This window comes from Achroia grisella, unplaced genomic scaffold, assembly GCF_030625045.1.
Source record: "Achroia grisella isolate CSIRO2021 unplaced genomic scaffold, CSIRO_AGI_Agris_v1 utg402, whole genome shotgun sequence".
NCBI lineage: Eukaryota > Metazoa > Arthropoda > Insecta > Lepidoptera > Pyralidae > Achroia > Achroia grisella.
In genome coordinates, this window is record NW_026712841.1 from 2,623,753 (window position 1) to 2,651,589 (window position 27,837).

General features: G+C 33.0%; 1 protein-coding gene across 1 annotated transcript in view; it reads right to left on the minus strand.

Moving 5' to 3' along the window:
- Positions 1–27,837, minus strand: part of LOC131844507 (ATP-binding cassette subfamily C member 4-like) — a 34,623-nt gene that overhangs the window by 1,049 nt on the left and 5,737 nt on the right. The window contains exons 5-26 of the mRNA XM_059193416.1: positions 20,528–20,735; positions 17,627–17,849; positions 15,585–15,741; positions 13,989–14,191; positions 12,389–12,631; positions 11,686–11,857; positions 10,842–10,984; positions 10,438–10,590; positions 9,432–9,625; positions 8,869–9,066; positions 8,054–8,289; positions 7,296–7,459; positions 5,885–6,111; positions 5,317–5,467; positions 4,122–4,248; positions 3,918–4,021; positions 3,334–3,451; positions 2,685–2,924; positions 2,210–2,396; positions 1,228–1,400; positions 484–583; positions 219–359 (exon numbers count right to left, since the gene is read on the minus strand). Of these exons, the coding sequence (XP_059049399.1) occupies positions 219–359; positions 484–583; positions 1,228–1,400; positions 2,210–2,396; positions 2,685–2,924; positions 3,334–3,451; positions 3,918–4,021; positions 4,122–4,248; positions 5,317–5,467; positions 5,885–6,111; positions 7,296–7,459; positions 8,054–8,289; positions 8,869–9,066; positions 9,432–9,625; positions 10,438–10,590; positions 10,842–10,984; positions 11,686–11,857; positions 12,389–12,631; positions 13,989–14,191; positions 15,585–15,741; positions 17,627–17,849; positions 20,528–20,735 (3,862 nt within the window). The remainder of the gene's footprint in view (positions 1–218; positions 360–483; positions 584–1,227; positions 1,401–2,209; positions 2,397–2,684; positions 2,925–3,333; positions 3,452–3,917; positions 4,022–4,121; positions 4,249–5,316; positions 5,468–5,884; positions 6,112–7,295; positions 7,460–8,053; positions 8,290–8,868; positions 9,067–9,431; positions 9,626–10,437; positions 10,591–10,841; positions 10,985–11,685; positions 11,858–12,388; positions 12,632–13,988; positions 14,192–15,584; positions 15,742–17,626; positions 17,850–20,527; positions 20,736–27,837) is intronic.

A 27,837-nucleotide genomic window follows, 5' to 3' on the forward strand; every position in this document is an offset into this window, starting at 1 on the left:
ATATGAAGAAATTTCTAAATAATCGCTATAATATCAAATATATATAGATAATAACAATAAATTCTATAACACTTATAACCAACAATTATTCTCTGCACCATTCATGGTTGACTGGTAGAAAACGGCGCATGGTACTAAGTCCTCCAAATGTACTATACTTTTGTATTTAGTGCACTGAAGTTAAATAAATAAAACGACTATCACAAATCGATCGTTACCTGTTGCGCCACCCTGGCGAGAGTGTCGGCCATGGAGCGGCCGGTCTGGTCGACCATCCCCCGCAGCACGCCGTCGGCACGCTGCAGCAGAGTGTGAGGGTGGTCGAACTCCACCATTTGACCGGCATCCATTACCAGCACCTGTACACCATAATAATGTTATAAATTTACACCTATTTCATTGTCATTCAGTTTTCACATTAAAGACACATAAAACTGACCATGTAACAATATTATTATTAATATATTATAATAATATATTTACCTTATCAGAATCCATAACAGTGTGTAAACGATGAGCAATTGTAAGTACTGTGCATTCTGCGAATTTATTTCTTATTGTCGTTTGAATTAATGCGTCCGTTCTGTAAAGAATGTACCAGATAAAAAAAATATTATTTAACTTTATATATTATAATTTTGTTGTCTTGAACCAATAATTTGAATCGATGCTTCGAATAATATTACTGACAAAATAAATTTGAGTAACAGCTCAAACTCGTCTAATATTGGAGTTTGGTGGAGTATTTATATAATTTTGGACTTGTTACAACAAAACGCAATAAGAGCCAAAAAGGTCAAGAGGGAATTCCACCTGCGAAATAATATAAAGCATTATTCTATTTATGTAACTAACTATTGCCATTTCTGCGTGCTTACGTTCTCGCTCTAAATCGCGCGTGATATAATTTGTCATATGAAGGCAGCAATAGATTATAATCTCAGGACAATACACACAGCGACATCTAGACCCAAGTTAAGCTAGCTAAATCTTGTGTTATGGGTACTAGATTACTGATGGAAATATACAGATATATTTTTTTCGTAAATACATAGGTACATATTACACAAAAAACACTCAGACCGATACAAACAATCATACTCATGAAAATAAATGCCGTGCGAGGAATCGACCCGCGTCCATCGGAAGTAAGGCGGTGCGCTAAACCACTAGACACCGAGGCCGTCATTATAATTTTACGTAGATTTTTCTGGTAACAATACTGACTGTGGGTCGACGTTGGCGGTGGCTTCGTCGAGCACGAGCAGACGGTTGCGGCGGACGATGGCGCGCGCGAGGCACACGAGCTGCCGCTGGCCGACCGAGAAGTTCCCGCCCCCCTCAGACATGCGCGAGTTCAGGCCCGCCGGCAACTCGCGTACTGCCTCCTTTAGCTCCACCTGACAACGCACAATATGGGGATTAAATAAACATATTATATGAATCAATAATATTAACTTTGTAGATTATTGTATTTTTGCCGCTTATGAACGTCAACTTTTTGTATTAATATTTTTTTAGCCTACCGTCTAGTTTAATATACAGATCCAATTGAGAAGAACTAGCAAAAACTCAAATGAATTTCTTTTTCTTTTAAAGCCAGTTTATTTACATTTTATACTATAAATGCAAATCCCGTGCAAAAACAATTATTACGTTTGTCATTTAGGTGATTGTTTAGAGAGTAATAAACTTTGCAGCAATAAATTAAATTTAACAGATGTTTTAAATTTATTTGAGTAAGTAAGAGTTCCATATACGCTTTGAGGTCGTTTCGTGTCCCAAGCCCGAGGAATAAGCTAATAGTTAACTTATTGTATGTAGTGGTCCATACAAATCTATATTAATTCATTTCCTTAGACGTTTACGTAAGCAAAACTAAACAAGAAAATATAATAAGCCTATATGAAAAGGAATATATTTTCTCATTTCAGAACTTTGTAGAAGAAAGTAAGTTATACTAATGTGACTTAATAAACGTTGCGTGAAAGAAATTACTAAGTAATTTCATCTATAGTTATTTAAAACTACCTATTATAGACGTATATATAAATATATTATTTATTATATAAATTTAATTATATTAATATTAAAGTCCAGAACGCTGTTCAAATTATCATAATTTGTGCATATTACATTATATACTTTAATATAATATTAAATTTTAATAAAATATATAAATAAAGCTACTAATCAATGAGCATTCTACCTCTTCAAGCGCCTTCCAGAGCACCTGGTCGGGATACTCGTCGAACGGGTCGAGGTTATGGCGCATGGTGCCCGAGAACAATACCGGCTCCTGAGGGATAATCGATACCCGACTACGCAGCTCGTGCAGACCCATCGTCGACGTCTCCCGACCGTCGATTACTATTTCACCCTCGATTGTTGCTAATCTGTATAAATGAATTAGAACGTTTAGATTAGGAATAAGAATTATATTATTACTATTACGTTTGTACCTATATATTATGTAGTTTTAATTCATATCTTACCTATTATAATGTAAAAAAATTCGTGTGTAGGCGTCAGGCGTCAGCCGCTCCATAAGTCCTTCCGCGGGTTTAGAGTGCCATGTGCACTCGCCCCCTATCGTCCGGTGTAGCTGTAAAAGCCAGCTGCGACCAACAGCTTTACAATAGTCCGAAAAAAAAACATAATTGTGATTAAAAAAAATTTGTAACCTAAAGAGCGCATTAATGAGCGAGGATTTCCCAGCGCCAGTGCGTCCAACGATGCCCACTTTCTCCTTGGGCAGTATATCGAGCGTGAGGTTTCGTAGTACGGGCGGCTCTCCAGGCGCGTAGTACAGGAACACATGACGGAACTGCAGCCCACCGGCTTCTGGCCACGACGGCGGCGGCTTGTTTTCGCCCTGCGATTGCAGCGGCGGCTCGGACTCGATATTCGAGTACTCTTGTATTCTGTCAAGTAACAATGATTGATTTTTGAAATTCGATATGATTATCATCAGATCGATGGCCATGTGATCTAGCGATTTATGGATCACGGGTTCGATTTCTCGTACTGTACCAACATTTGCATTCATGAGTATGATTGTTTCTATCAGTCTGGGTGCTTTCTATATATATTATATATTAGGTGTCAAGGCAAACATTGTTTTACCATATAAATGAATATTGCTATTAAAAATAGGGGTTGGTGGTAGGGGGGATAAATATAAAAATATTATCATCATCTCATATCATCAGTTATTTAGTACCCATAACACAAGCATGGCTTACCTCATCTAGTCCCAAGTTTAGAGTTCATAATTGATCGCTGTGTGAATTGGCCAGAATTAATTATTATTATTATATAGCATCTTATTACCTTTCAACGCTTGTCATCTGGTTCTCAAGCTCAGTGGACTGACGCATGCCCCACTGGAACATGCCGGTGAGACCCATCGCCTGTGTTATTGCCAGCCCCACATTACCGCCGTATTCATCTGATATATAGAAAAAAAAATTGCGAATTCTATTTACAATGCTATTTTAGTTATGCCTATTGTGCTAAGCTACCAAGAAACTATTCAACTATTATTTATTGGTAAATCAACTAGTACCATAAAATTACTCATATAAAAATAATTAGCCGAATCAAATGTCTGACGATTACCAGTTACTATCAGTTGTGCCGTCAGTTTGTTGGCCATTCCAATATTTATTCATATATATCTGTGTGTCTATTAATTCTTATAGGGTTGTCTTATATATTGTTATAAATACGACAATATCCTTTACTTTTTTCTCCTACACATATGTATGGCTGATCTAGTGAACACATTATTCTATAATATTATCTAGGAAGATATCCCTTTTTAGAAATAAGCTCATTCTTATACATTTGCCTTATTACAATTACAATACAGAATAAATAATATCACAAAAAAGTATTTTTAAACAGATTCTTACTTTGTCCAAAAACGAGGAAGCTAAGTGTCACCATGGCTATGTACGCCACGCACACCAAGTCCAGCCAAAAGCCAAACGCACGAGAACTCGCGATGAATAAATACCTGTAATATACAGTAACATTTAAATAAAAAAGTCTTACAAAATTAATTTTACTATTAACATTAATAGTCCGCGAGCCAGAGCCTACTAAAATCTACTCACCAAGCAGAACTGTGTAAATCTTGGTGATTATCAAACTCCCTAATGAGTGCCTCTTGAGCGCCGAAGGCACGGATAGTTGTGATCCCTTGTAGTGAAGCGTTGAGATGCGAGAACACAGGACTGCGAGCTGACGGTCATAATATAACAATTAACACTTAAACAACACATACTAACGACAACGTTGGTATAGCGATTTTTACACACTGCCTCATTTTCACACGGTAGCAGGTTTGAATCCCATACAATAGAAACCTTTTTGTAATTTTTAGTATCTTTGTATTAATATATGTATATCAGTAGTCTAGTAACATAGTACAATCTGCTTATTTCGTCACTAGATTTTTATTCTTTCCTGTAGTGAATAATTATTTATTATTGACGATCATCAGAATTGACAACGACTCATTGAGCAGTACTCATTAAGTATGTTATTTTGTATAAATAAGATCACTGATTAACATACTATCTAAGAGATAGCTAAACGCAATAAATATATATTAAGAATAGAACAAGTATAAAATTCAATAACAAGAAAATTAAAAAAATGGTACTGCGTCGACTTAAAATACATCTATAGTAATTGTTACTATAAACAAAATTATTAATGTTTTTTTAATATATGTAACAGAAAACTACAATGTGCAAAATGCATCATTCCATGACTAATGGTTGTAAATTTAGTACAGATTTAAGAAACATTGTAATCATAATAATTTAATTTAATCTATTATAATAATATATTAAATCAATATTTTTTATTATGTATCTAAAATATATTAAATCGACCTTACACACACTACCATGTATTTGACACACACACACACACACACACACACATATTACACAGGCACATATATTATTTTGTTTATTGTTAAAGACTGTGGTCAAATTAAGAATAGATTAATATTGTTTCTTTAATATATTCATTTGTCTATAGTCTTACTGAATGTTAAACATACCATAATAAACTCATTGATAACAGTATATATATTAGTTATTTAAGTACAGTTTTAATATAATAGAACCTTAATATTGTTCAAGCTTATAATTTAAATTAATAATGGTCGTATTTCGACAACTGGGCAACCACTAGTTTCTATAAATAATTAACTAAAGAAAGTGTAAGCTATCGTGTTCACAGCTATTTGGCAGTGTTCACTAAAAGAAGCGGCGTATCGCCTCAGAGATGACTCACTCACACCCTCGAGGCGCTTGATGCTGCGCGAGGAGGACAAATAGAAGATGCGTAGTATGTAGAACACCACGCCAATTGCGAATGTAGGCACCAGCAGCCAGTAATTCACCACCGCTACCACCACCACGATACCAATTAACGATAGACCGATCTGTAAGTAATAATATTTATATATACATAAACAGAGACATAAATATTGAATCATTTACATTTTCAGGTCGCTCAGTTATCGATTAAGCACTTGCCACTTACTACTTTAAAACGAGTAGAAGTTACCTTAGAAGTGGTAGAGCAAACTGTATGACCACCTGTGGTTGTGTAGACGTATAATATGGTACTGTAAGGACCTGAAGGCTGTAGTACATATATTATAGGTTTCAACCTAGTTCAGACTCCAGGTTTTCACAAGGAATAACTTTAAAATTTAAACATAATTTATTATACAAATTATGTTTGCCTTTAATCTTTGAAACAAAAGTAAGAGTAGTTTTGAATATAGCACAGAAAAATGATCCCTAAGAGAGTAAGGTGTCGCCCTTGTCGACTATACATTCCTTATCCCACGAACCTGTAAAACGTCGAGGAGCGCGGACGGCAGCACCTCGTCGACGGCTCCCATGTCTTTGGAGAACCTGTTCAGGATGCGGCCGGAGGGGTTCACGTGGAAGAAGCGCATGGGCGCGCGCGTGATGGCCTCGAACATGTTGTTGTGGAGCCGCGTGGACGCGCGCATCGCCATCGAGAAGAACATGAATGAGCGCAATAGTGATATAACCACTAGAGCAACCACCATGCCTGTCAGGTAATTTTATTTTTAATATAAACTGTACTCTGTTCTTTAATCTCGGAGACTGAATGGACAGGTGGAAATGTCAAATTTTCAAATAATAATACCCGCTCTAGGGTAGTGATGTACCTGCGATACTGATTTGTTGAATAATATTGCTTCAGTTTCAAAGCTTCCTACGAAGTTTCCAGTAGATTTTTTTTAAATTATTATAAATAATGCGAAAAAAATTACGTACGTACACTAGTGCTTCCATTATTTACTTTGTATAATACAGCACAAAAATATATTGTAATTGTAGTTTATGTACATATAGTAATTTTTACGACATTAAACTACGAACCAACTGTTTTTATTTTTTCAAACAGTCAATATTTATTTAGGTGTATATTTTAAGAAATAAGATAACATAAGAAGGTTCATTTTAGTGAAATAACTGTTAATAAAAAAAATATTTATACATACTTTATTTATTTTGTGTTAATGCATGTTAAATAATCACCCACATGTTATTTGAGTGTGACCGATATAAATCGCTAATTAATATTAAATTCCGATTGTGACTACTACTGTGACGTACTATTTAAAATTATCAGAAAGCGGGCAACATAGGTAATGTCAAATTTAGCACTACACTACCAACAGAGAATTATCGAAATCGGTTCAGGATTGATAATAACACTACGTAAAATAGCAAATTTTCGTTAGAAAACAAACATAAGACCTCGATCTGATCGTAAATGTTTACATTGCCCTACGGATGGATATCTACTTTACCAGGTGTATTCTGATTCAATTGTTATTGTGTAGTTATACGTACAGTATCAGTATTTATTTCAAACTAGCTGTACCCGCGAATTCGTCCGCGTGAAATTTAACTTTATTTTTCTAAAATAAAAGTAGCTTAAGTTACTCCTTATTACATCAGCTACCTGCCAATAAAAGTCCCGTCAAAATCGGTCCAGCCATTTCAGAGATTAGCAGGAACAAACAGACAGACAAAAATTATAAAAAATGTTATTTTGGTGTATGTACCGTATTTATATGCATATGCATGTAGTAAAAAACGCTTATTTCAATGTTATAAACAGATTTATATGGATAGACGTTTAGATAAAGCCCAAATTTGGAAGTATTGAGTTCTTACTATTAAAATCAGTAATGAAATAATAACTAAGCTGCCAATACTGACCGGTATAAATATATATGCATTCGTATCTTGATAAACCAACGGTGTCGTACACTACATCGGTTACGAGTGGCTTCTCGTAGTTACCGCCGAGATCTTCCGGTAGTGACGAGTTACTAATATTGCTCTTCAATGCTTCGTACGGATGCACTTCTTCTAAGTTCACCCTGAAAATATATAAGTAAGTTAATCCATACATAAATGTTATAAATGCGAAAGCGTAGCTGTTTGTTACCTTATACCATCTAAACGGCTTAAATTTTATGTGAACATTGAGTACAATACGGGAACAGATTTATATTCGTAAAAAAGCATACGTAGTGGTTGCGTTTAGAAAAGAAGTGCAGAATGCTTACATATTTTTTTAAATTATACAGAAAAAATATATGAAATCTTTACAAAATTATTACACACAGCACCATGTATTACAGATACACGCATATATATATATATACTCCTTCTTTATTTATCGTTAAAGTCTATGGTCAAATTGAGATATAGATTAATATTGGTTGTCTTTAATATTATTAGCCTATAGTTGTACTGAACGTCACACATTACCATTCATTTATTACTTAGTAGTGAAATACTGTTCGCTCAACATACAAATATAAATTTAATGTTAATAAAAAAGAAAGGTATGTAGCAGTAACCTGAATTAGAACTTCAATAATGTTCAAACTTTTAATTTAAATTAATTATATTAGATTTAGTTAAAAGTGTAAATAAATATAAGTAATTAAAAAGCATGCGATCCTCACCAAAATGCCGTCCACCAGTCGGAGGCGGACCCTAGCAGCTGCGCCAGGACGGCCACGAAGGTCATGAGGGCGACGAGCAGCGCGTGTCCACTGGCGCGGAGGTACGCGCCGTACACGGCGCCCGACACCGCGCCGGCCGCACGAGTCTCCGCCCCGCCCCGGGCTCCCGACCCGCCCGACGTCTCCTCCATGCCCTCCGGGGGCGCCGTGCTCGTCAGGTTGTCCACTGAACTTACCTGCGGGGCGACGGTGATGTATGTAGCTTACATTTTACGTTTGTAATTTTAGACTATTTATACGCTTTATTGCACAGAATACATAGAACATACATTAATATATAATACATTACAAACTACGTGTGGCGATGGAGACAGTAAAGATATACCCTTCTTACATATCTATACTAATATTATATTACATTAACAATATAGTCCGTCTTGTTAGTAATGTAACCATTGCCAGCAATTTACTCTATTAATCAGTCCTCCCTGGAATCATAGTGAAAAATTTCTCCAGAATCCGCCACAATGATCGAACTGACATGACTTTATGTAACTTTCATAGAAATCTAAAATAGCTTTTACACCACTTTTTCTAATTTTTTCATCCGCGATATCCTAAGACCCAACAAGTAAACAACAAACTAGTGTCGTGTAATTTCTAAAATCATAGCTTCTAATATATTACGACCACTTTGGAGATTTAATATTATAAATGAACTATATATGTATATGACACGGATTCAGGCCTTAGTCGCTTAGTCAATCATCATAAAATTTAAAAGGAAACCAGTAATGAATAATATGATAACGTACTGAGTGTATGCTCATCTGTCTCTTCCGGAAGCTGCCTTGTAAGACCGTCTCCTCGTTTTCAGATGCCGGCGTCTGTTCAGATGGTTTCTCTTCCTCTTCTTCCCTACGCGCGAGTAATGACGCGAAATCAAGTCCAGATGCACTCAGTGTGTCGAAATCACCAGCAGCTGCTATTGCTCCATTTTTCAATATTATTATCTGCATGGAAAAAGATTACGATTTCAATAATCGTTATTTTCAAACCAAATACAATATTGTAGGTACTCATGTAAACCATTTTTATATACTTGATTATTGAAATATAAGTTGACAGACTACACTAATATTTTCTATCATTAGTATTGGTAAACTATATGTAAGTTGTAACAACAAATTTGAATCATACAAATTAACGAAGAGATCGAACGAGAGATATTACGAAAAAAATAAAGTAGGGTTTACACAGCAACAAGTTACTGGCGTCACAGCGAGAACTTATTATTGACATATTTATTATAAAGTACTGTTTCATGCATCACTATAGATGTTTTATGACGGCTAAATATATGGTGTATAGTACGCACCTGGTCAACGTCTCGTAGGAACTGCAGTTGGTGCGTGACAAGAATTCGCGTGGTATTCCGCAGGTAGCCCACTACGCAGGACTCGAACAGGTGTCGGCCCACGTGCGCATCCACGGCTGACAGCGGGTCGTCCAGCAAATACACGTCTGCGCGCTTGTACACCGCACGCGCTAGCGAAATGCGTGCACGTTGTCCTGCGTATGACATATGTATATTTTTCAACAGACTTGCTCGTAAAGTTGACTTAATTTCAATGGTTTTGCACGTATATCTTACGACGTTTGTCAACACTCTTGATTTTAAATAAACACTGCCATAAAACTCTGATGCTTTCACGCCGTTTTACTTTTTTAAATCAGCGCCTTATAATATTTTCTATATATAAAGCAACTCTTATGAGTTGCTTTATATATCGAAAATATTATATTTAGCGTTATAAAACACACTGTTGGCTATTTTTTAGTTTTATCAAATTTCGAACTGAGCACCGCACGGCGCTAGCCAGTAAGGCGCTGATTTAAAAAAGTAAAACGGCGTGAAAGCATCAGAGTTTTATGGCAGTGTTTATTTAAAATCAAGAGTGTTGACAAACGTCGTAAGATATACGTGCGCTTGTAAAAATTATAATAAATATAATTATAATAATAAATAAAGGAACACAAATTTCCTTTTGTAAAACATGAACTTTATTACGTACTACTACAATCTTTTCGAGAGAAAGTTATTCGTTAATACAACGTTACTGCTCATATTTCTGTACAGAAACTAAACAAGTATTGGCCAATCACTAAACAAGTTATATATCTTTTCTAGTACTGGATTTTTGTATAATATTTTTCCCACATTAAACACTTACTTCGTCAATCAAATAATTTATCAATGAACTTTAGAAACGACAATAATTCACGAGGCTGTTATGTTATTTTACATACAAATGAATATCGAAAAATTATCCGCCGGAGATTTCATATGTAGACTAAAATTTAAAAGACAATATATATCAAACCTCCACTGAGACTAACGCCACGTTCTCCGACGACGGTCTTGTCGCCGTGCGGCAGCAGCGTGAAGTCTCGATCAAGTGCACACCGACGGACGACCGTGTTATATCGCGGCCGGTCCATCGGTTGCCCGAATAGGATATTCTGACGGACGCTGCCTGACAACGAGCAATGACCAAATTCAATCTTCACTTAAATATTCATATTAAATGCAACAAATAACATTATGTATTTATATACTTTACTTTATTCTTAACAAAGATTCATACTTTTTTTATTATCATCTAAAGTAAATATTTATTTTTAAAGACCATAACAAGTTCAAGTGACATAGAAATTTCTCAAAAGAAATATTATCTAACAAAGTAAAGGAGTAGGATATTTACAGTTGTGACTCGTGTAGACTTACCTGCAAATAGCCATGGTTCTTGGCTTGCGTAAGACACGGTTCCGCCGATGTGCAAACTGCCTGATGTTAAAGGCAGCTCGCGCAGTAACACGTGGAGTAGCGAAGACTTACCAGCGCCAACTGGTCCTATTACTGCTATTAATCTGAAAATGAACAAACATAACAAATTTCAAGCAATCAGTCCCAATAGGTATCTGCATAATTTAATAACTATATTTGAATTCCCTTAAAACACATCCTTAGTTAATACTCGTATTATAAATGCGAAGGCTGTTGTTACTTTTTCACAACCAAACGACTGAACGGATCTTAATGATGTTTTATATGAAGATAAAGTCTTCACAGGGACGGACATAGGCTTATTTGTCGCAAAAGGGTAATTTTATAGAACCACAGTGTATCTACTTTTCTATATGGTATGGGTTACAACTATAGAGAAGTCTCTAGCGAAACGTTCATTCACGTGAGATCAGGAGCGCACCATATTTAAGGGATATATATGTGCTTATATATTTTAAATAAAATTTCTATTTAAATCAATTTTAACATTAAAAACAGTAAATTCAATTTTAATTTTTATCAAACAAGTAATTACATATTTGTAAATTATCAACAAATCTGTAATTACTTGTTTGCTCTATGATCAGATGCCTGCCATTGTGCAGAGATAATTATTTATTACGAAAGCACGCTCGATTGTAGTATGCAGAATTCAAATATACGAATGGACGTCGCGCACGCCCTCTTTCTCGATCATAACTGTGTATAAACCGAACAATAAAATAGAACAAGTACATTTACGAAAATAGTTTAAATTTTAATACATTACACAAAGCTTACTCACTTGCCAGGTTTGATGGTGAGTGAGAGATCTGTGAGGGTGTTCTCTGGATGCGCGACAATCCATTTAGCAGTTGCATGTTTTAGTCTCACGCCCCGGGAGTCTTGGTCTAAGTGTGTAGACAACTCCTGTTCATCCTCCTCTCCCGACTCGAGAGGTGCCAAATTCACATTACCTATTATTACAAATATAATTATAAGCGCACATAAAGATTCACTTAGATATGTGAAAGGGGTGGGGGAGATTATTAATTAAAAAATATGAAGTAATGCGAACTATGTACCATATCAGTAAACTATGTAAACATTCGTAATTCAATCATGGTGACTAGACAACTTATACAAATGCTTAAATTATTTTTTTGTAACTACATACATGATCTATGCATCATGCGATGAATGGATTAGCGACCATCGGGAGTAAGACGGTTTGCTTAATCGCTAGACCACCGAGGCTGACAATATGGCAGAATAAATACAGTACTACTGTACAATACCTAGTGTACAAGAATGGTAATCCATTCTTGTACAAAAGGTACACACATTGTACCTTTTATGCATATAGGCATAAAAGGTGCCACAAGCAACACAATGCATTACATGATATCTGCGGTACTATTCCATATAGGCGAGGGTTGTCTCTTTCAATAGGGTGGGACCTCGGCTTGTTTATCCTTCCGATATGTGAATAAAAAATAAATCCTTACCATTGCCTTTGGGCTCTTCGAGATTATTTGGTTCAACAGATTCCGATGAGATTCCAGAGTGTTTAGATTCTTCTTTTGAATTATTTATAACATTTTTTATTGGCTCTTGGCTTGGTTCATCTGCTTTTTTCCTTGAGGTTTGTATCTCAGCCAGTCCAGGTACGGGTTTAGTTGTGTCTTCATAAAGCATAAAGTTTTGGAGACGTTTTATGGATATTGTGGCTTCTGCTACTTGAGCGATCCCTGAACAAGCCAATAATAATATTTTGTGACATTTACATTTTTGACATATATAATTGAAAAAAAAAATGTAAAGGGAATACATTTTCTATTCTGAATCGGAACTTTATTTACAACCCCATAATAATCATAATTGTAAAATTGTATGTCGTCACTGTCAATAACCGCACCGTACCTAAAACTAGTAAGTTTAAGGCGCTGAAATTATGAAAATATTCTTATATGTTTGTTTTACAAAGTAACCGTAAAAATCTGCAAACTTTTTAATATTACAACTTAACGACATTATGCATGCAAAGTCGCGTGCTAAAGATAATTATATTATAAATACCAGGGCCCCGTACTAAATAGATAGAGAATTGTTTTTCTATAACTTCTATGCAAACAGCAATACTTTAATAATAAAAACCTACTAAATATATAGGTGCATACAAGTAGCTAATTTATTATCAAAGTTCAACCTAACAAATGACAATATTCAGATGACCAGGTCGACGGCATTTAGAAAGATTACATTGTTTATGAAATTCCTTCGATTTTCATACTATTAGCAAAGTGACCTAACAATCCAGCATGTTATCTTTTGTAAGAAATTATTCTCCCAACAAATTTATTGGATATATAAAATTTTGTGTCATCTGTTGTTCTAGTGGTACATCACAAATATAATATTTCTGTTAGCAACAGAATGAAGCAATGCTTATACTATATATTATTTCGTTGTATTTCATATGCCTTGTATTATTTTGTTAATAATAAAAAATATTTTTGCTTACTCCGTTCTCAAATTAATGGGATAAGCAAGAAGCCAATGGTGCTGATGTGTATATTTCGTTGCAATATTTTTCTTAGTGGGTTCTCAATATTTAGAGTTATTGGTATTTACAAAATAATAGATAGAATAATTCTTTTTTCAAATAAACTTAAATTAATGCACTTTTGAATAGCTATACTTATTTTGTTAATCTGTCACTAATTTGAAAAACTGTCCCATCACAAGAAGAGTGAGCAAGAACCTCCCGGGTTACTCTTTTAAATAGCTGATGTAACTTAACATTTTTTAGCTAAAATAAGTGAATACAAACTACCAAATAACACTAATTCATTAGAGTCAAAATATTAACTTCACAATCAACTGGTTGAGTAACTAAGTAAGAATTTATAATAAATAATATAATTCTGTTGCTATCGTACTATTATTATAAATGCGAAAAAATCTATGTTTGAGTATTTAATCACACAAACAAGGATTAAAATGAAATATTGTATATAAATGTATAGTAGTTTTCGAATAAAACGCACGTGGTGGACCGCGTTGTGGGAGACATGTAGTGGTATTAATAAATTCAACTTAACTCACCTTGAGGGAAGAATACGGTCATAGTCTGCCGTAGTATGTTATAAAAGCTGGTGATTACGAACACTTGTTTGGCAGTGATCATGTTATTGACCAACACAAACGCCAGTATAGAACAAAACAGACATATGCGCGTCGTGAACATTATAAAGGAGGTGAGCACGCCGCGGATGTACGACGTCGAGCGGATCTGCTTAATTTCCTGTCTGTAAAAAAATATATTATATTTTATAACTATTACTATAATAATTAAATCAGAGAAGAATATTGGAAAGGTATTTTTTAAATGGACGATGATGAAATGGTTCACCTCCTTCTGCTAAATGTATACGTTGTATGTGCAAAAGTGAGGATGATTAGATGAGTATCATATGAAGTCAAGTTCATCAGGAATTTAACGGGAAGGTTTTCAGAGCCAATCAACCCAACATGGTATATTGCTAGCATAAATTAATTCATAGAAGCGAAGAATATGGAATGTCCTACGAGAACAAAGTTAAATGTTTATTGGCAATAGAAAATAAGGAATATTTATTATTTTATTTTCCTTCCTTGAACAATCATTACTGTATTATATTTCTAATAAAATTTAAACAATATTATATTATATAAATAGCAATTAAAATTAGTAATCTTTTAAACTCTTTCTTCATAAATTTATTATATAGATAGATAATAATGTTATCTGCTATTAATTAACAAATACGTAATTGCACAATTAAAGACATAATTAAAGAGTAGTAAAGTAAAACTGCCGTATAATAAAATTGTAGTCCTTATAGTAAAACAATAGAAGGACTTGATATTGTAAGTACAACGAGATACATTCCACTTATCTATTTAATTCAAAGGTAAAAATAAGTTACGGTCTAAATGGTAGGATAGTTTATACAATCTGTAATAATCTTGGTAAAGGCCTTGGTGGGCATGAGGTTTATCACGCCGTATCCAACCTATGATCATAGGAAGTACAATGGTCATAGGCTGGATGCAAACATAATAGAAAATTATGTATTCTTGAATGTGATCGTACAACTTTAGAACGAGTTTTGCTTAGTTTGGGACTACATGGTGCTGTGTGATTTGTTCTGAGTTAGATAATTATTAACTAGGAGTGATCGCCCAGTAGTCGAAATTCAACCATATTTAAATAAGATATTACAAATAAAATTAAAGAACAATATTAATATTTTCTCAATTTGACCATTGTCTATAGCAATAAGTAAAAGAGTATATAGGCGTGTGTGTGTCAAATACGTAGTGTGTGTAATGTTTTTTTTTATTGATTTAATTACTTTTTGATGCATAATTTAAAAAAAATATTAGCATTCTGCACTACTACTCTATATAAACTATAAGGGTGCGAAGTTTATATTCTTTCATCCGCGTAATTTTCGTAAAAAGGGGTACAAAGCTATTGTACTACGTAGTAATATATTCTTCAGGTAAACCATTAATAATTTTTTGAGTGGCACAATATCTTTATCCTAAACATAACAATATTACACGCACACACACACACACACACAACATATCAAAACAGCATTGTTCATATTTTTAAACTTAAATTACAAAATAAATAAATAGAGGCATACTAACTTTCTGGCTTTAGCGACAAGGTCAGCAAAAGGTTTCTCCCATGTATACATCTTAATAACTTGCATGCCAGAGAGGATTTCGTTCATGAGCCGTACGCGCTCGTCAGTCCTCAAGGCCGTCCTCAGGCGCAAGACCGATGTGCGTTTGCCCAGATATGCTGTTCAAAAGAAATAAATATATATTTGAATACTCACAATAATGTATATAGAGTGTGACATATACACTGGTTGTTGAGATGTTTAGAATCGAAGAGGCCGAAGTAATGAGAAGCAATACATTGTACTACATTTACCGCATTTATATCAATCAATGTATAAGAGAGTTGTAGTTTATAATCCTACTAGCAGACCTGTCAAATTTTCTTTTGTCCAATCTTCATGACAGGAAGAAAAAAAGATATTGGGTCGTTTAAGTTAACTACCGAACTTTGAACGTTAGCAAATTGACACAAATAAATGTAAAAAAATATGTTAAGATTTTTCTAAGTTTATGCTGGATAAATATCACGACACATGGTTTTATTTATTGTGTAATTTAGGTTTTAGGATATTTATCTCTATATATACAAACTGACTGTATCAACGAAATTCTTTGTACATTGTAATCACTTTTATATCTTTACAACTTATGATTAACAGCCGTTTGCGAAATAATATTTTCATAATTAGTAACTTACTACTGTGTCTACTGTCTATTGTACATAAAGGAATACAGTGCGCCACAAAATAATACTTATAAATTAATCAATCACATGGTGATATACCTGTGGATTCGAGTATAGTAAAGGTGTAATATTTTAAGACTATAAAAATAAAAATTAACTATTGAAATAACTATGATCGTAAATATAATCTGATGTTTTTGTATACCACAATTATGACTTGATTGTATTGAATAAAAATATTTATTTTGCGTGTACAATGCAAGGGCAGTTTAATGAACTAAGTGATAGACAGCATTGCAAGTAGAAAAATATGTTGATTGTAGGTCATCGGGTTGTTATGTATATTACTTAACTAGGTGCGTTAGGACATTGAATACGTAAGTGCATTCACATATTTTATCAGCTATAACAGAAGGTAAATATATATATAGTAGCAACAATTACAACAAATATTATTTATCATTTTAATAATATTGAATTAAAAAACACTGTTTTATATTTTATAACAACTTTATACAAACAAGATATTCGACGTCATTACATTATTTAAGAAATATCGGCAGATCATAAATAATATTTTTACCGTAATTATGCCTTTTATATCATGTGTTAAATTGAATAATTATTGTACATTTTATATTCATTCATATATCCTTTTTTATATATTTAATGTTCGTGAGCTCGTTCATAAATAATTTAAAATAAACCTAAGTTTCAAGTTTTAGATATATTAGGACTTCAACCTAATAATTTCACCAATATTTATAGTCAGTTTGTAGATTATAACAAAGATATTTTTGCATTTTCTGGCTGTTACTAAACTCGTACAGTACTATTTTATGATGCGTTGACAGTACACAAAAACAGGTGGGACATTTTTCAAGTACAGTTTTGAAGCTCAGCTGGGTAAATATCAACGTCCTATTTCCGCAGTGAACTTCATTTCGGAACCGGTGTACGTCATTTCGGTTTGGACCGTAATATTATCATAGACATCTCTACATTATCATCTGCAAACGCCACACAGCTGAAGATGTCATGGACATTTTCAGCAATGTTATATTGTTCATGTCAATAGTTACCAGCTTTCATCAGGTCGTTAACATGTGGGATATTTTCAATAACAGCATCGTGGCCTGTATGACTAAATTACTCTCCCGAGATTACGAGTCGAATCTGACCGACGTTAAAAATAACTTTGTGTGTAATCTTATATATATATATAAGATTTATATATATATATATATATATATGACTGATTTGCTGGTAAAGGAAATACATAACAAAGATATAATAGGATTCCCAATTGATATTGCCTCTCACTCTTTCTATCCCATCTGGAATAAAAGTCGTGACAGAATGTAAACAATAAATATACCTTGTAATGGTATGAAAGCCAGCATGAAGGCTACTCCAACAACCGCTGCCCAACTAATCTCCAGCCACATAAAATATGTGATGATGATGGTGGCGAGCGGTCCAATCCATAGGTAATGCAGAAAAATTATTGCTACGTCGAATCGGTTCACATCGTTAGACAAAAGATTCACTACTTGTCCCACTGTTGTCTCCCCGAGGGCCGTTTTCGACAGCCTCAGCGACTGTAAGAAATATTATACATAAGGCGATGGGCGTTTATGCATCATTTTATGCATTTCATTGCCTGATAATTATTAGGCACTTATTTATGTATGTGTATAGATATATATGACTATGTGTATGTCTACCTATACGGTATATAAAAAGTATCAGTATTGGTAGCATTTTTTTTCGGATTACTCTAATGTTGTTAGCCGCAGCTGGCCTTTATAGCTTCACCGGACGATAGGGGGCGAGTGCAGATGGCACTCCAAACCCGCGGAAGGACATATGGAGCGGCTGAAGGCCAACTCCCGCCTGACGGATACGACTTTAGTCTGAGGGCACCGCTAGGCCGGCAAACCTCTGCTCAGGCCGTCGTAATATCGATCCCTGTTTGAATTGGACGGGGGATCGGTCGGAGGGCAGGTAGCATTTCTGAAATTTAAGCGTCGTTTTTCATCTTCTTTGTTTAAGACAGACCAGTCATAAAAAAATAGAAGGTACGATATTAGTTCTAGCAATGTAAGAAAGATTTATTACAACATAACTAACACGGAGCCGAGCGCTCGATCAGTTAAAAACTAATGTAAATACAAGAGAAACAACAAAATATAGAAATTAAAAAGATCTTAAACTAAAATATATATAAATAAATGTAAAAAGATTATATCACTATTCAACAGTATTTTTTTATTCTAAAACTCATTCGAACAATTAATAATTGAGTATCCGAATAGAAATATTAATATATAAATTACTTTTGAATGTTATATAATATGACTGTTTGACATCGACAGATTAGAATATAATAAATATACTATAACAACCAAATATAGAATACGTTAAATTAATATATAAACAGTACCTACAATACATACAGTTCACAATTTATCGATTTATCTAAATATTCGTGATATAACAGTTACACAGGAGAAAGATAATTTTGCAATATCCCTTATATGATATCATACACGTTAAGTCGGAGTCGAAGTCAAAGTGATACTGATTTAATGTTGCAATAAGTTAGGTTTAAGAGGAGAGGTAGACCGATTAACAAAATAATTCATTTCAAAACTAATATAAAAAGGAATACAGTATAAAGTATACAAATATATGCATAGAATTAAAATGTAACTAGTCACCCTCTGTACATACAAGATATAAGGAGAAAAACTATTATTGGTAAACTTTATTAACGTAACAGAACTCAAAACAATGTTTGTTAGATTTTTCTCTGTTTGTTTACAACCGATTTGATTATATTTTAACATTTAAAAAACTAATTAACTAAACTATTATGTGAATCATTCCAGCGTCACATAATTGTTTTTAATTTCATTCTAATCGGTTTTTATGAACAAACTATTGATAAACTACGCCACGCGGGTACGAAGGTGGGCTCAGCTCGTAGCTCAGTCATACACAAATCTGACACATAAATCAACCTTTTTAGTACACTTCAATGTGAATGATTGAACTGTAAAATCTTATAAGACTTTCCAAAATAGGTATGACGTATGGAGTGCGTGGAATTGCAGAGGATGTAAAATATTTATTCTGTTGATGGAATGCAAAAAGACCCTGATAGTCTAATGTATATAGTGTAAAATTATCGTCTATTAAATAATTGAAAGATCTCTATTTAGTATTAAACGTGTAGGAAATACAATACAGATTTTATTATTCATAGACTAGAATATGTTGTACCTAAATTAGACTACTATGGTATGCCCCGGCTAATTTAGTTTAGTTTCTCAAAAATGGGAATAAATAGTAAGATATCCAGTTATACAGAGAATACAAAATAATAATATAATATAGACTCTTTTTATTTAACTTTAATATATATTTATTCAAATAACTTTATGGATCAAATAAAACGGTACTAAATGCTAAAAGCATTCTCTACCAGTCGACCTTTGATTGAAGATTATACAGTCAATAGCCGTCTCTATGTTAAATAAAGCACGAAGGTACGTTGATAAGATAAGCACTCGTATATTTAACAGTATCGTAAGTTCTCACAAAGTAAGTAATTTTATTTATTACTGCTGTGATTTATTTTATACCCACCATACATTCATATTAGTTATGCTGTAAATATCATCTAAACATAATCTTTGCTAAAAATAATAGACTGTGTTATGATTAAGCATGAATAATTTAATTAGTTTTTACTGGCATATATATACGGAGGCTATGAAACATATAAATCACTGAAAACTTCGCGATAAGTAATTTCGCGATTTATTTTATTCTATTATATTTAAAATAAAACTTCCCATCATTTAAGAAATGTAAAATGTTTATTTCGATCACACTTCCAATTCTGTATTACCCTATAAATAAGGAAGGCAGCACAAGTGACTACATGTATATTGAAGTCATATGCGTCTCTTACTTCACGTAAATAAATAAGTATGCATAGTCTTAGAGCATGTTATTTAGTAATCCAGATTAATGGTGTATATAGATATTGTAGTTTGGTAATGAATATTAAAGTTACAAATTCGAATAGCAAATTAACGGTAAAAGTTTAGAATATACACGTATTTATATAATCTAATTCAAACATTGACTATTCAAATCACAAATAATTTTTAAACACAAAAATATAATAAAATAATGTTTGTCCTATTTAATTACTAATAATCTAATCAAATATAGTTTTTAATTTTAATCAATAAGTTTAACTCACCTTTCTGTAAATAAGTGAACAGCAGGCTACCCTGAACTTCATACCCATGTGGAGTATGGCCATCATGTATGGATGCACAACGAAGACATTGAGAGCGGAACACAGCACCACGGCGCCTGCATAGAAGTATGCCTCATTTCGCTGAATATTGTGCGTTCCTGGACTGTAGTACTCGACGAGTTTACCCAGAAACACCGGCTGGGCTATCCTACGATTTAAAAGTTTATGCACAATAAGAATGGATAAAAACATTAGGCAAAACTTTTGGACAATTTATACGATTTCAAAATCTTTATTACATATCCAAAGAGTGTATATATTACCCGCAGTGATTTAAAGAAATTCATCTCTGTTATAAGACGTATACATTTCATAGAAAAATAGATTCACATTAAATATAATTTGAAGGAATGAGGGATAAACGAGGATTTGTTAGATCATACAACATAAAAAGCATTTTATATTCTTAGATATTCACGCACATGATGTTCAGGAATAAATCTGATTTTGGGTACAAGTCTGTTAACATTATCAAGTTATGTCTGTTGAATTATTTCATGTAATTTAATAGCATTTACTGATGCTCACTGTATTCACTTTAAACCAATGTTTTAATAATTATATATTACTATTACGATGTACAATTGCATTTGAATGGAGTGAGAACAGAGGTTCTTGTCATTTCTTCTTGGCTCGCACTACATTCCGAAGTGTAGGCAGATTTAACTAATCATCAGTATTAGATCTACAATAGATAATAGAGCAGAGATGCTCACTTCTTAGTAGAATTAGGAGTGACAACTTGCGCTTGCAAGACTTGATCATAGAGCCGAGCCAACTGCTCACGCAAAAGCAGATGTTCGGACTGGCTGAAGTATCCGATGAACAAACCAAGCATGCGAGGCTGCTGGATCCTGGAGGGAAAGGATACAATGAAGGATTAGGGAGCTGGGAATGGAGAACTAGGCTTATAAGATGTTATTGGTAACTTTTTTATGTAACTGAAATTGCAGAGGAGCTAACAGTCCAGCTGGTGGTAACAGTCCAGTAATAGCAAGTTTTCATTAATAATTTGCATAAAATGTTAGTGAAAACATACTTTATTTATTAAAAAATATGTTTTAAAGACGCGGTCATTACTTACATATAATAAAGTTATTAAATTAGTAAAAATCACGGAATCTTATTATGTTTTATTTTTATTTTTTACTCATTAAAAAAAAATCGTGGAAAGATATCGTGATGTTTACTAACTATACGGATAAAAAATATTGTAAGTAGCTCTTCTACTATAATATGTATATTTAGAGTATATTTTTGATTGTTGCATTAAACGGAGCTACTATAGAGATAGATACTATACCTACCTACCGGTCAGAAACCGAGATGCATACCATACGACGATTTATTAGGTCACACAACAATAAATGAGTAATAAGTGAACCGAAATAGGAATGTATTAGACGTGCCAAAGTTCATACATTGTACCTATTACGACGTTAGAGAAAATATTCGATGTGGTTATACTTTTATATAGATATATAGGTACATTGTTTAAAGTCGGGCTTATTACTGCTCTATATGAATATCACAAAGGTTTAAAAATGCAAATTTGGGAAAATTGAATCAGTTCAATTTATTACGATATTTTTACAATCATTACATTTAATTTCGGATGTAGTTGTTTAATTGTCCTCGCAAAAGTATCCGCAACCATTTTCGATATTGCCAAAGTTGTGTATTTATTTTATGTGTACAGAGATACTTTAAACATTCTTTTTATATTTATACTAAGTGCTTCCTGGGCGCTGCCCGGGGTAATATATATTAGTATTTCTATATTTACCTTATATTACCTTCTCACAGATATTAGCTATATTTATATGTTAAATAATTTTTAATATACGTCTGAGTTTACCCATTATAAACATACATAAAATAAAATCTTACCGTTTTATAATATTCGTACAACCAATAAATGTAAGTTGATCTATTCGGGACATCACATCAGCAATAGGTATTGAAACCAACACACAAGATTAATTTTCTCTTATCTTTCTAAATAATATATAGAAGTGATTATTTCCAAATCACGTTGAACTAAATCAAATTAATATTCCAATATAATAAATTATTTAAAACTTATATTATATAAACGTATCTCTTATTACATTTCTTCCATTCTAAACTTAGCAACTGTAGTAAATAACGTAGGTATGCTGCAATTTCATTTGTCATAAATGATGACGAAATACAGTTTCAGTTTTATGCAAGTTACAGGAAGTTGTTTCGTATTGTTTATTTTCATAAATTTAATTGTTACTACTCGACTGCCATTATATATAAATGGTTATGTAAATAACACATATGCGTGAGTTAGGCGTGGTATTTATACCATTGTACCTAGGTTATTGACAATTTTTATTAGAAACTAAACCTTAAAATTAATAAATGCTCGATCTTATTTCTACTTGTGCTAACTACTTTGATAACATATTACAAAGCTTTAATTAACTACTTAATCAATACAAATCAATAACTAGAAACAAAAAGAACCATCATAAAAGAATAATATAATAAAGAAAAAGGTAAAATTAATTCTGTTTTCGAAATTATAAAGGAATAAGTCATCACTCCATTAGATTCTTATTATTTGTACTGACAACATAAATAATAAATACGTAACATGATCAATTTGTAGGATCTGAAAGTCGTTAATGGAATGTGTTGAATAATTTAATTTCCTTCATAATTCAACGGTTTCAATATTATTGCAAGGTACACCTAAGTAGGCCAACATCAACATCAATATTTGCCTATGTCGATACTGACACGGCCGCATATAAAAATAAATTATCATACCATTCGCCTCCCTTACTAATCTCCCATGACAAAGTGAGAGAGATAATACAATAGACGCGGCATTAACCCAGTGTTCTTCGAAACTTTAACGAAGGCCAATTTTACAGGAAACCTTGACCTAACCAGTAGTCGTGCCAACTGCCGGCACACGAATCTAATTCGGTCACAGACCGAATATTTTAAACATCTTTGGCATTTCTTTTTATCTTTTATCCAAATTTATCAAATGTAATATCTTTGTATAGTTTTTTTACCACGAAAGTAACAGAACTATTGACTATACGAGACTAGATATTCTCTGCGACTTCGGTTACCTTTTTTTCGGGGATCTCTTTCACCAGGAAAGAGATCTCTGAAAAAAATGGTACAATTTATCTTCACATTAAATTTAATTAAGATTCAGTTATACGTGAAAAGGTAATAAATAAACAAACATACTCTGATATTTATAATAATATTAATAATAAAGATTGGTTTGAACATATCACAGTACTGATGAATGATGCCGGAGCGTCTGTGCTGTTGTCGGTCCTGTTCTGTATTGTAAGTACAGGATATGTACGATATCTCATTAATTCATCATGCTAACAATTTTCAGTTGCACACACATTCTAAATGTGATGACAATACAATATAATATTATCATCGATTTCATGGTTGGTTCTACATACATCTAAAAATACGACCACGACACTTGGAAAATTGAGTGACGACACTTCGAAATAAATCGATTTTTTTCAAGTACAATTACTTTTTAGTTTGTTAAGACAGGTATTTTAGTTTGTAATTATATAATCCGCAAGGTTATTACACAATTGTTGTAGATCTAATAAAGTTTTATTTCAAATGTACATACATGTATATCATGAATACTTATTTTTTAATTCGTGCATACCTACGTGCTTTTCTCTAGTTTTTACAAAATTTATATATACGCATATATATATTTTGCAGAATAGACAGAATACGTCATAAAACCCTTTATTTCCGTCGTGCCCGGGACGAGATAAGCTATTTTGAAGCAAATACTAGTAAGCATCTTTGTAGGTTACAATACATTATTATTGTTTTGAGAGTAAATATAATAATGTTCATATTTTTTTGGTATCGTAAGGAATATACAATACACTACAGGTGTCAACGCAGAGTCTGGTCTATGAGAATATGTTGTAGATTTGTGAGTATTTAGAAAAGATGTATATTTCTTTATAGGTCTCATAGTGAAATTAAATAAAATTCTAAATTTAAAAACGACGGATAATCCCAGTATACTTTCTTGACTTAGTCTATACACTTAGAATATAGGCGGTATAAAGATACCGTCAGTACATTTCCTAGAACTGTTAAACATGACGTGACGGGAAATCAGTTTCGCTACCTAAAAATAACATCTCGTACAAAATTGGTTCTCAAAATACTGAAGTGTTGCAAGTAACTCTTTCAAATAATTGCTCCTTCATACCACTCCTCCATAACAAAAAAATAAGGATGTCTTTATGTTAGAAATGTTGACAAACCTAGATTATACCACTATCAACTATAAGGAATTAACTTTTTTTTAACAATTCCCTGTAACTACTTTGGAAAGGTTCTAATTTCAATTCAATATAAATGACACAATAACTTCGGCAATTCAGAAACGATATTTAGATATAATTCTTTAATATTCAGTAGGTTTAGTACCTACCTACATACATCAGGAGCTAATATTCGAGACTCCAGTCGATTTATTCGTAACAAAATAATACATTATTGAATGTTCAGAATGGTGTAGTACATGTATGTAGTACATATACCGCACCGAAGAAAGGTGATGATGAAAAATAAGAAGAAAGAAATGATTATACAAATAGGATAGTTCTGGATTGAAACTGATTGAACGAAAGGTCATGAATAATAGAGTACGAGTCTATTACTAACCATAAACATAGTTAAACCACAAACTTAGTTAAAGTTAACTTAGATTGATAGGTATAGGTCTAAGAATGATCGGAGATAAACGACCTCCAGTATAAAAATAATCATGTATACGTAAGTGAGTACAAGACTCGTTTTACGACACTTCGTGTTAGGTAACGAAATCGTCATTGACTAGCAATTCTGTCATTGCCACGGTCATTGTCGAGCATCGTACTAAAAGCAATCATTATCACTCAAACTTTAATATAAAGACACTCAGAATTTGCATACTGATATATATATATAACATGTAATATGATATATAATATGTAATGTTTACATAGTTATAATTATTTAAATGCAGTACAACTTTAATATAAATTTAATCATGTCATTTCTAATCATCGGCAAATCGAGGCGCTTGCTTCCTTCGTAATGGGAATTAGTGGTCCATTGTTACCAATACACCAAGTCAAGTTGACAAGCTACGCTATCCTTGGAAACCATCTTGGATAATTCCTGGTACATTCGCCACGATCCGAACTAATTTAATTATTATCTACATTGTTAGCGCAGGCAAATGTACTGTTCTATAATCAAGACATGAAAAAAAGAATTTTCACAATTATTGAATACACACAGAACAAAAATATGATTGTGTATGAAGACGAAAGTATGAGGAAAACCTTCCCAGTGAACCAACAAGACTGGCATTATATGTATACTAGATAAATTTATACCCATGCAGACTTTATAAAAAGTAGTCTACGCAAAGCATTGTTATTATGAATTAAAACATGTTTACAAAGATCATATTTTAATGTGAATGCTCATCTTCTTCCTTACACAGACTAACTATATTTAAGTACCTACTATATGTAGGTGTTATTAAGTTCTTGATAAAAAGCTATGATAGTGTGACGATAAAAAATAATGATACACAATTATTGTTATAGAAAACATTGCAACCATAGAAAAAATCCTAATTTTCACAAATTGACATTCCTATAACAGTAAACAGAAAATGTTTCTGAGTTATATAGAAGTATCGATTACGTGTGTCCAACATAATTTGAGCGTTACTCCATTGTTACGCTGTTGCTGTTTGAGTACTTTCATTATTGATGGGGACATCAATCATCGATACTTGGAACGATGCCGCCAAGCCACTGTCAGGATCTATTAATAAGTAATAAGCTGTACTGACATCAAATAATATCAATACTAATCAACGTAGATAAACTTTGCATAAGGAATATAGACATGATGGAGAAAGGAGATTATTAGGAATATCACTTTTAATCATCATCATTTAGGGGAGTATTCTTTGTGGTTTCTATTCCTAGCAATAGAAGGTGTATTGCTTGTCAGGCCCGAAAGTCACGCGGTCTCCTCGAAATTATCATGATTAACAGGTCGTGGATTGGTCATTTCTGCTTCTCTCCTGTGATTTACAGCCTATAGCACTCAAGGATATAAATCTTTCTAAAACTGAACTAAATTTTTAATTTGTAGTGCTGAACGGGTATTACCACGAACAAACAAACATACAAACGTCACCTCTTTATCATATTAAGTGTAGATATACGATTATTTACAATCAGGTGGAACGTTAGCTCGTTTGCTAATCGAATTACATAAAAAAACCTAGCTGTAAAAATTCCATTACTAGTCAACTACGAGACGTTACATACAATACAGCGCATTGTCTACGGCGCCGTATTTGTTATCAATTATATAAGGTTTGACAAAGAAGGAAGACCCGAAAACGGCCTTGCGAGCATTTTTCACCGATTACTACGATACAGATAAGACGCGCAGAATAATATTAAGCAGACCATATTATGCTCGATCGTAATTGAAATATATGAGATTTAATTAAATATGTGAACAAATGATCTACACGTTTAGCTTATTCACTGTTCGTTAACAGTGATAATTCAATATGTAGGTATGTAACATATACCTACTGTTATTATCATTGTTAAAATATTTAATAATGTAAACATCATAAGTGTTATTACTAGTATGTTGAACTTTTTTAGTGTTATAACAGTGATAGTTTCATTTTTACTGGAAAATTTAAAAATTCTCAATATTTTAATTCTATTTGACTTTATTGTAGATTTCATCAACGTAACGGAACTAATACCAATTGCGTGCGGTTTTTTCTAATGTATTATTGTTGTAAACTTAAAACTTAGTATTTGTTTTATACAAAAAAAGTTGTAAACTTTGTACCCAGTACCATGTAAACAAGCTTTGAACTCAACTAGTGCAATAAAAATTAATTAATGCACACGTCCAGATATTTAGTGACTTGTGTGTTGTTGCCAGACCTATTTCTACAAGTGTTTACCAACATTTGTCAAAACGTACTATTTGCACAGCACTGTAATTGGTCATACGTACTGTTCGCGTGAGTAGTTCGCGTTGATCTACGGTTATTAGTCACTGGACTTTGTCACTTCCTGTTCACGATAATTGCAAAAGGATAACTAATTTGCATAAAAATCGTAAGTGTCTATGCCATATTTAAAGATTTCAAT